Raw genomic sequence first — 11124 nt, 5'->3', positions numbered from 1 at the left:
GTTCTCCATCTACACTTCTTCCCTTGGCTCTCTGATATCATCCCATGGTTTTCAATACCATCTCTATGCTGATGACTCCCAAATTTACCTCTCTACCCCTGAAACCTCAACCAGCATCCAGACCAATGTTTCAGCCTGCCTATCTGATATCGCTGCCTGGATGTCTCAACGTCATCTGAAACGTAACATGGCCAAAACCAAGCTTCTCATCTTTCCCCCTAAACCTACCTCTCCTCCCCCCTTTCTCTATTTCTGTGGATGGCACTCTCATTCTCCCTGTCTCATCAGCTCGTAACCTTGGGGTCATCTTGGACTCCTTCTCTGCTCATATTCAACAGATTGCCAAAACCTGTTGTTTCTTTCTCTATAACATTAGCAAAATCCGTCCCTTCATCTCTGAGCACTCTACCAGAACCCTTATCCACACTCTTATCATCTCTCATCTTGATTATTGTAACCTACTTCTCATCGGCCTCCCTCTTAGCCATCTCTCTCCTCTTCAATCAGTCCAAAACTCTGCTGTGCAGCTCATTTTCCGCCAAAGTCGCTATGCTCACATTAGCCCTCTCCTTAAGTCACTTCACTGGCTCCCTAACCATTTCCGTATTCAGTTCAAGCTTCTCTTATTGACCTGTAAGTGCATTCACTCTGCCGCTCCCCAGTACCTCTCCACACGCCCCCCCCCTTGGGTACTCCATTCTGTAAATAAATCTCTCTTATCCGTCCCCTTCTCCTCTACTGCTGATTCTAGACTCCGTTCCTTTTGTCTTGCTGCACCTTACGCCTGGAATCGACTTCCCGAGCCTGTACGTCTAGCCCCGTCTTTGGCCGTTTTCAAGTCCAAACTTAAAGCCCACCTCTTTACCACTGCTTTTGACTCCTAACCACTACTCGCGTGCCCTGTCCTTTATCCTCACCTCTTTATTTCCTTACCCTTAATTGTTCTGTCTGTTTACCTGTCCAGATTGTAAGCTCTTTGAGCAGGGACTGTCTTTTTGTATATGGTGTACAGCACTGCGTATGCCTTGTAGCGCTATAGAAATGATAAATAGTAGTAGTAGTAGTAGTAGAATTAATGCGGTGGAAGTAGTACAGAATACTGCTTTATACATGATTTGTGGCTTGAGCCGTTTTCAGTCATTTTGGGTGCGATGAAAGCACTCCACTGGCTGTCAATTGCTTATAAAGTTCATTTTTAATTGCTAGTATTGTTTTTTTAAGACCCTATCAGTCTCACTTTCTAAAGAGAAGGACGCCCATCTTTCGACACAAATCGGAAGATGGGCTCCCTTCTCAAAGGGTCGTCCAAATCGGTATAATCGAAAGCCGATTTTGGACGTCCCCAACTGCTTTCCGTCGCAGGGACGGCCAAAGTTCAAGAGGGCGTATCAGAGGCGTAGTGAAGGCGGGACTTGGGCGTGCCTAATACATGGATGTCCTCGACCCATAATGGAAAAAAAGGGCATCCCTGACGAGCACTTGGACGACTTTACCTGGTCCTGTTTTTCTTACGACCAAGGCACAAAAAGGTGGCCGAAATGACCAGATGACCACCGGAGAGAATTGGAGATGACCTCCCCTTACTCCCCCAGTGGTCACCAACCCCCTCCCACCTTCAAAAAACATCTTTAAAAATATTTTGTGTCAGCCTCTATGCCAATCTCAAATGTCATACTCAGGTCCATCACAGCCGTATGCAGGTCTCTGGAGCAGTTTTAGTGGGTGCAGTGCACTTCAGGCAGGCAGACCCAGGACCATCCCTCCCCCCCTACCTGTTACACTTGTGGTGGTAAATGTGAGCCCTACTGTACCCACATCTAGTGCCCCCCTTCACCCATAAGGGCTATGGTAATGGTGTACAGTTGGGGGTAGTGGGTTTTAGGGGGAGTTTGGGGGGCTCAGAAGACAAGGGGGAGCTATGTTCCTGGAAGCATTTTATAAAGTCCACTGCAGTGCTCCCTAGGGTGCCCGGTTGGTGTCCTGGCATGTCAGGGGGACCAGTGCACTATGAATGCTGGCTCTTCCCATGACCAAAGGGCTTGCATTTGGTCATCTCTGAGATAGGCATTCTTAGTTTCCATTATCGCCGAAAAACAGAAACGACCAAGTCTAGGGACGACCATCTCTAAGGACGACCTAAATTTGGGCATCCCCAACCGTATTATCAAAACGAAAGATGGAAGTCCATCTTGTTTTGATTATATGGGTTTCCCCACCCCTCCACCAGGACGTTTTTTGCGAGGACGTCCTCAACAAAACTTGGGCGTCCCTTTCGATTATGCCCCTCCACATGATTCAGTCCCTGCCTATTTTAAGAAGGTGTTATGGTGTTATAAGCCTACATGGGCAATACATTTGGAGAATACACATCGGTTGATTGCTCCCTATCGGGTGGAATGAATTACCATTGAAGCTCTGTTTGTTGCAGAAGCTTGATAATTGTAAGAAGCAATTAAAAGCATTGGGCCCTATTTATTAAGCTGAATTGTAGGCACACAAACCTTTTAGCGTGCACTAAAAATTAGCATGCGCTAACCCTAGAGACACCCATAGGAAGATAATGGGTGTCTCTATTGTTAGAGCGCGCTAAAAAGTTAGTGCACCTACAGCACGGCTTAGTAAACAGGCATATTTTGGTATTTAGGTAAATTTGTATGAAGTTGAAGAAACCGTGTTTTATATGATATTTGTTGAACATTTTTGTGGCCGTATGTGATTTGTTTGAATTACTGTGTATGTTTGCTCTGTAACCTGCCTAGTTAATAGGTAGAAATGTTTTTAAACAAATAAATAAATAATCACAAGTAACCAAGAAGAACCCATGCTGCGGGATGCTGCAGAGTCTTCAGAGATCCTCGGTGCAGCCCTACCAACAAGCCTTTACAGTAATCGAAACACGGCATTACTACACTCTGGACAACGAATCTGAAATGAGAAAAATCGGTAAATCACGAAGGACTGTAGGTGGAGGACTCCAACTCAGCTTAGAGAGAACAGTGCCTGTTACTGTATCTAACATATATATGTTCCACCTTTGCTTATACCTTATGCTGTCTATTAAAATGTTTATTATGAATTGTGTTGACATTGTAAGTAGTATACTATGTTCTATATCTATCTTGTTCCAAGGTTAAACGTATGTAATGACCCAGACCTCCAATATTGCAGTAGATTTCTGTATCAAATAGACCTCAATACCTCCACCCCTGGTCTAACACCACATTGGTGAAATAGAACCTTTATGTAAAGGATTCCAGGGATTCTGTGGGGTTAATTCCTATCATAGGTCATAATTTTATTCAAAAGATTAAATTTATGTTTTACCAACAAGCAACTGCTAATAATTATATTGGCTGGTCTTAATCAACACATACTTTCACATCTTACATAAAAATATCATGACTCCAATGTTTACACGGAGACCCCTTATCTCGATACTTTCATTTTCTATTTTCTATAATTATTCATCTTTTACTTCCGTCCCTTTAAAATTGCACTTAAGTAAAAGATGAATAATTATAGAAAATAGAAAATGAAAGTATCGAGATAAGGGGTCTCCGTGTAAACATTGGAGTCATGATATTTTTATGTAAGATGTGAAAGTATGTGTTGATTAAGACCAGCCAATATAATTATTAGCAGTTGCTTGTTGGTAAAACATAAATTTAATCTTTTGAATAAAATTATGACCTATGATAGGAATTAACCCCACAGAATCCCTGGAATCCTTTACATAAAGGTTCTATTTCACCAATGTGGTGTTAGACCAGGGGTGGAGGTATTGAGGTCTATTTGATACAGAAATCTACTGCAATATTGGAGGTCTGGGTCATTACATACGTTTAACCTTGGAACAAGATAGATATAGAACATAGGAAGCCAAGGTACCTAATTAAGGAAAAGTAGTATACTATGCCATACTTTGTGTTGTTGTTTGAATATTTTTACTGCTATAATTGTCTATTACTTATATTTGACGTATTCTTGCTGTACACCATCTTGAGTGAATCCCTTCAAAAAGGTGGTAAATACATCCTAATAAATAAATAAATCTCCTAATGAATTTTAATTTACTAAACACTGTTCTGGCAACTTTCATGACCTAAGGTTTCATAGAGAGAGCAAAAGTGAATACAACTCTTAGGCTACATCAACATTAAGAACTGGCAAATCACCAGTGCATGGAAAAACCAACAACTGGGAAACTGGACAGAAATAAAATCTGTGTTTTTGCCATGTTAAGTTTGAGGTGATCACCTTGTAAGCAGTGACTGATGGAACTGAGACAAATTAGGTGGAACTGTAAAGCAATTTAACAGCAGTGTATTGAACTAATTGAAGATGCTTAAGGGATGAAAGAGGAAGGCCAGAGTATAGTGCAGTACAGAGGTTAAGACAGGAAATAACAAGAGAAAATGTCTTTTGTGTGAAACCTCTGGGATTACCTTCAGTCACTACTAAGAGACTGTTAAATCTATGCCTAATGATATCTTGAAATTATATATGCATTGTCCCTATATATATACTGGGCTACCAGCAGAATTGATGTGCTTCAACTACACTACATTATATTACATAGCATACTTCTCCAATTCGACATGTCCAGTGCGTTCGACATGGTAAACCATAAAATACTACTGAGACTCCTAGATTACTTCGGGATTGGCGGACACATACTTAGTTGGATCAAGGGTTTCCTAACCACTAGAACATATCAAGTGAAATCAAGCTCAAACCTATCACCACCGTGGAAAGCAGAATGCGGAGTACCTCAAGGATCACCACTGTCACCGATCCTTTTCAACCTAATGATGACACCACTAGCCTAATCCTTATCCAACCAAGGCCTTAACCCTTTCATCTATGCAGACAATGTCACAATATACATTCCTTACAAAAGTGATCTGACAGAAATCACCAACGAAATCAAGCTCATCTTGAATATCATGGACTCATGGGCAAACGCATTTCAACTAAAACTCAACACAGAAAAAACACACTGTCTCATCCTCTCATCCCAATACAATACGAACAAACCCATGAACATACACACCCCAGATTATACCCTCCCTATCTCAGATAGCCTGAAAATTCTCGGTGTGGAAACTCAAACACATGAAACCATTCTTCCCAAGGGAAACATTTCGCAACTTGATACAATCAATGGTACTAAGCCATGTAGACTACTGCAACGGAATTTATGCGGGATGCAAAGAACAAATTATAAAGGAACTTGGGCAGACTTATACGGTCTGTACCCTGAAGAGGACAGGTACAAATCAAAGTAGGGTATACACAAAAAGTAGCACATATGAGTTTATCTTGTTGGGCAGACTGGATGGACCGTGCAGGTCTTTTTCTGCTGTCATCTACCATGTTACTATGTAACTTCAGACCGCTCAAAACATGGCAGCCAGGCTTATATTTGGAAAAACGCGATTCGAAAGTGCCAAACCCCTCCGAGAAAAACTGCACTGGCTCCCAATCAAAGAACGTATTGCTTTCAAAATCTGCACCCTGGTTCATAAAATTATCTACGGCAAAGCCCCGGGATACATGACAAACCTCATAGACCTACCAACCAGAAACAACAGGATCAACAAGAACATACCTAAATCTCCACTACCCAAGCTGCAAAGGACTCAAATATAAATCAAGCTATGCATCCAGCTTTTCCTACATAAGCACACAACTATGGAACGCATTACCAAAAGTTGTGAAAACAACTTATGATCACCTAAACTTCCAGAAATCATTAAAAACTAACCTGTTCAAAAAGGTATACCCTACCGACCCAACTTAAATGCCTGTACCCTGCAACACAACAAAACCAAAGCTCATAATGGACATATAATAACTCTTCCTCTCTACGATTCCCTAATGTGTCTGTACACACAAACCTTATTCTACCACGTTACTGTATTTGTTCATACCGGAATTGGCGAATGCCTTTACGGTACTATGTAAGCCACATTGAGCCTGCAAATAGGTGGGAAAATGTGGGATACAAATGTTACAAATAAAAATAAAATAGAGGTGGATTTTGGAATGGGGTGGAGTGTGGTGTGAAGACAGCTGCTGGAAGGTGGAACCTTGCTTTGGTGACTAAGAGGTGGGTGTGGTGTAGGAGTGGATGTATATAAAAGACAGCTGACAGTGACTGAAGGTTTGTGTGTTTTTCCCAACTATTTACTGCACTTTGGACTCAGCTACGCCTTCCCCCTGATAATGGCGGCTTCTTCCCCCAACTGCTGCTCTGTGCTAATTACTGGCTGCAGCCGGGGGTTGGGGCTGGGGCTGATAAAGGGCCTGGCAGAAGCATCCAACTCACCAGAGCTCCTCATTGCTACATGTCGCCAGCCTGAGGCAGCACAGGTAAGAAATAGCTGAGAAAAAGGGAGCACCAAAGTGTATAAACAGAGAGAATGTGTGAAAGAATGTATATATATATATATATATATATACATATATATATATATATATGTATATGAGAAGCAGTGAAAGTGACAATTGCATGCCCTCACTTGAGAAATGTTTTGGTCATTTGTGATTTACAGTGTGGCTAGAAATTAGACATGTCTAAAATGAAAGTGTAATATTATCATTACATTGATATTGTGCTTTATTCTTTAATTTTAATCTTTTGGACTTGCCTTGCATCTGTGCCAACGTGGAAGGGGGGTTTGCATTGTCATTGTCTGTTGCCAAATGTTTGTGACCAAGGGGAAGCCTTAGCTTTAGAGGAAACTATTTTCAATTTGTTGATGTTGCTTTGGAGATGGCTGCGCTGGATTTTCTTTCAGCACAGCTATGCACCCAGTGGAATGACAAAGTTTGCATGGGATCATTTTTCCCCCAGAAGCTGAGAGGAATTTTGAAACCGCAATAGTGGCGCAATTATATGTGGGATTAAAGGCTGGAGTTTCAGAACATATGATAAGCTGAGCAGGGACTGTCTCTCTTTGTTAAATTGTACAGCGCTGCGTAACCCTAGTAGCGCTCTAGAAATGTTAAGTAGTAGTAGTAGTATAAGCTGTGCTGAGTCAGACCATTGAGCATAGAATCCTCTCTCTGACAGTGGGCCAGTCTGGGTTCTAAGTAATGGGCAAATGCTAAAAATGTAGATTTATTTCACGTAGTTCATTTCCTCCTAAATCTACCTGGCTAATAATATTTTATGGACTTCACATTATACTCCAGTTCTGTACCTTTCCCAAATATTTTGTTAGGTTTTAGAGGGCAACTAAAACTGGGGTTTTCACTTTCAGACGAAACCAAATCTGTGGACAAAATTTGCCAGTTTCATCTGAAATCAAAGACAAAAATAGAACTGGGTGGCACGTTCCCCCCAACCAAAAATGGGCTGCACAGCCCCCAAGTCCCTCCAACAGAAAGCCGCCCCTACCCTCCAGCCCCCCCCCCAAAAGCCACTGCCCTCCCACCACCTGTACGCCCTCCCTGGGCCTACCTTAGAAGCCTTGGTTGTCTAGTGGTTTCATCAGGACAGAAGTGATCCCCACTTGCTCCTGCCCATGCCAGCACTGCAGTCAAAACGGCTGTCATGGCATGGCAGCCATTTTGAAGGAACCAGCGTTGGGTAGGAGAGATTGGGGATTGCTCCTATCTTGATGAGACCATTAGACCACAGGTCTTCTAAGGTAGGCCCAGAGAGGGCCTACAGGTGGTGGCTTTTAGTTGGGGGAGGAGCAGAGAGTAGTTGCCCTTTCTGTTGGGGGGGGTAGTTTTGATTTCAGCCAAAAAGCACTGGCATTTTCAGCTGACACTAAAACATGGCCAAATACAAAACCAAAATTCGGTTGACCTCTATTTGGTATGGATGGGCAGACTGGATAGGCCATATGGTTTTTATCTGCCTTCATTTTCTCTGTTTCTATGTTTTGTTTGCCTCAAGCTAAAACTGCCCCAGAATGGACTTGCTAGTTCAGCTTCAGGTCCTACTGCTTTTAGTGAACTACATGCTCTGGAGGTAATTCTTTAAGCAGCAGTCTGGATTTAGACGGCATGTATGTACATAAATGCCAGTATTCATATTATTTATGAGCATACATAACAATAATCTAGCTAAACACTGTCTTATCAGTATGTGCATATCTTCAATGGCATGTTCTTGGCAGGTGGAAGTTCACAGAGGCAGAGAGCGCACTTACATGGGTAACTTATAGAATGCTATAAGTTACAAGGAAGGCAAAGAAAGACTTTGAAAAGACGATTGTATTGGAGGCAAAAAACAAAGTAAAAACTTTTTTTTAGGTATATTAGAAGCAGAAGCTGGTAAAAGAATCAGTTGGACTGCTAAATGACCAATGGTAAGAGGGGCACTCAGAGAAGACAAGGCCATAGCGGAGAAATTAAATGAATTCTTTGCTTCGGTTTTCATCGAGGAAGGTATGGAAGAGATACCAGGTGCCAGAAATGGTTTTCAATGCTGATGAGTCAGAGAAACTGAAAGAAATCTCTGCAAACCTGGAAGATGTAATGGGGCAATTTGACAAACTGAAGATTTGCAAGTTGCCTGGATCGGATGGTATACATCCCAGAGTGCTGACAGAATTGAAAAATGAACTTGCAGAGCTACTGTTAGTAGTCTAGTAGCGCTATATAAATGTTTAATAGTAGTAGTAGTAGTAATAATATGTAATTATCTTTAAAATCAATCATGGTACCAGAAGATTGGAGGGTGGCCAATGTAGGTGATCCAGGAAATTATAGACCAGCAAGACTGATGTCAGTGCCGGGCAAAATGTACAGACTTTTTTAAAGAACAAAATTACAGACCATGTACATAAGCATGGATTAATGAGACAAAGCCAACATGGATTTAATCAAGGGAAATCTTGCCTCACCATCTAGTACATTTTTAAAGAAGTGAATAAACATGTGAATAAAGGTGGGCCAGTCCATATTGTGTATCTTGATTTTCAAAAGGCATTTGACAAAGTACCTCATGAAAGACTCCTGAGGAAATTAGAAAGTCGTGGGATAGGAGGTATTGTCCTATTGTGGATTAAAAACTGGTTAAAAGATAGAAAACAGAGAGTAGGGTTAAATGGTCCATATTCTCAATGAAGAAGGGTAGATAGTGGGGTTCCCCAGAGGTCTGTTCTGGGACTGCTGCTTTTTAACATATTTATAAATGATCCAGAGATGAGGTGATTAAACTTGCTGATGATACAAAGTTACTCAAAGTTGCTAAATCGCAAGAGGATTGTGAAAAGTTGCAAGAGGACCTTACGAGACTGGGAGACTAGCATGCTTATTTTCGAAAGAGAAGGGCACCCATCTTTTGATACAAATCGGGAGATGGGCGTCCTTCTCTCAAGGTCGCCCAAATCAGCATAATTGAAAGCTGATTTTGGGCATCCCCAACTGCTTCCTGTTGTGGGGGCGACCAAAATTCCCATCAAAGGCGTAGCAAAAGCGGGACTGGGGCGTGCCTAACAGATGGGTGTCCTCGAGCAATAATGGAAAAAAGAAGGGCGTCCCTGATGAGCACTTGGGCCACTTTACTTGGTCCATTTTTTCTTAAGACCAAGCCTCAAAAAGGTGCCCGAACTGACCAGATGACCACCGGAGGGAATCAGGGATGACCTCCCCTGACTCCCCCAGTGGTCAGTAACCACCTCCCACCCCGAAAAAACAACTTAAAAAACTTTTTTTGCCAGCCTGAAATGTCATACTCAGGTCCATCGCAGGAGTATGCAGGTCCCTAGGGGGGGGGGGGGGGAGGTATGTGTGTGTCAACGGAGGAATAGCGAAGGCATGGACGTCCTGAACTGCTCCCCCCCCCCCCCCCCACAGGGATGGCCAAATTTCAAGGGAGTAGAGTGGCGTGGAGGAGTGGCCTAGTGGTTAGAGCACTGGTCTTGAAATCCAGAGGTGGCTGGTTCAAATTCCACTGCTGCTACTTGTGATCCAAAATCCAAATAAATAAATAAAGTGGGTATTGGAGGCAAAATCTAAATAAATAAACAGTAAGCTTGTGCTTTTCTTAGAAACAATCTGTGCCTGAAGCAGGGGAGAGACTAGGGATCTTGAAAGTCCTGCTGCTTCCTCACTGCACCCAATGATAACTGTTGCTACCAGCCCCAACTGGAAATGTTGCAAGTCATAAGAATAGCCACACTGGGTCAGACCAATGGTCCATCTAGCCCAGTATCCTGCTTCCAACTGTGGCCAATCCAGGTCACAAGTACAGTGGCAACATTCCATGCTACCAATCCCAGGGCAAGCAGTGGCTTCCTCCATGTCCATCTCAATAACATGCCATGGACTTTTACTCCAGGAAACTGTTCAAACCTTTTCTAAACCCGGATATTCTAACCACTGTTACCACATCCTCGAGCACCCAATTCCACAGCTTAACTATTCTTTAAGAGAAAAAATATTTCCTCCTATTTGTTTTAAAAGTATTTCTATGTAATTTCATCGAGTGTTTGCATTTTTTGAAAAGTGAAAATTCTTCTGTCCATTTCTGTTATTTTTGAAAAGTTATTCATTTGTTTTTAAATTTAGGAACTGCAGGAACTAAGCAAGAAATATAATAACATTCGAATCCTACAGCTGGGTAAGTCAGAGCATATTATTTCCCTTGGATTCTGCTTTTCTTTTCTTTGTTAGCATAAAAGAAAAAAAATCTGTCAGGTTATGTTGTGTTTGAATCTGCTGGGGTGGAGTGCCAATTCTTTTTACAATAGTAGTACCTAGTGGCCAGGACTCATGCCTATAGCTCAACAGATGCTGATTTTTAGTGAGCTGGAAGCCCAAAAGAGTGTAAGGAAATCTCCAGGTCTAAAGGAAAAATGTCTCCTGTACTTCACTTACTGGAGGCATTTGACTTCTGCTCTGGAAAATGTGTCCATGGCGTTTAATCCAATGAAAGAGATTAAAAATTAACCAAACTGAGAATCAGGGGAAAAGGGTTTGATTCCCACTGCAGCTCTTTGTGACTCTGAGCAAGTCACATGGCCCCTTTTACCAAGTGGCAGTAAGCCTAATGCGGGCTTACCACGTGCTAAACAGGAAGTACCGCCAGGCTACCGCAGCAGCCTGGCGGTACTTCCCACCCCTAGCACGCCATCATATCTGGCGCTACAAAAATATATT

The 11124-nt window shown here is 42.2% G+C and overlaps 1 protein-coding gene across 1 annotated transcript in view; it reads left to right on the top strand.

Annotated features, from left to right (window-relative positions):
- The first annotated feature begins 6148 nt into the window (after positions 1-6148).
- Positions 6149-11124, top strand: part of LOC115482497 (C-factor-like) — a 36163-nt gene continuing 31187 nt past the window's right edge. Inside the window, exons 1-2 of the mRNA XM_030222317.1 lie at positions 6149-6375; positions 10534-10585. Coding sequence (XP_030078177.1) covers positions 6229-6375; positions 10534-10585 — 199 coding nt within the window. The 5' untranslated portion in view covers positions 6149-6228. The remainder of the gene's footprint in view (positions 6376-10533; positions 10586-11124) is intronic.

Source organism: Microcaecilia unicolor, chromosome 13, assembly GCF_901765095.1.
Source record: "Microcaecilia unicolor chromosome 13, aMicUni1.1, whole genome shotgun sequence".
NCBI lineage: Eukaryota > Metazoa > Chordata > Amphibia > Gymnophiona > Siphonopidae > Microcaecilia > Microcaecilia unicolor.
This window is presented reverse-complemented; position numbering and strand designations above follow the sequence as displayed.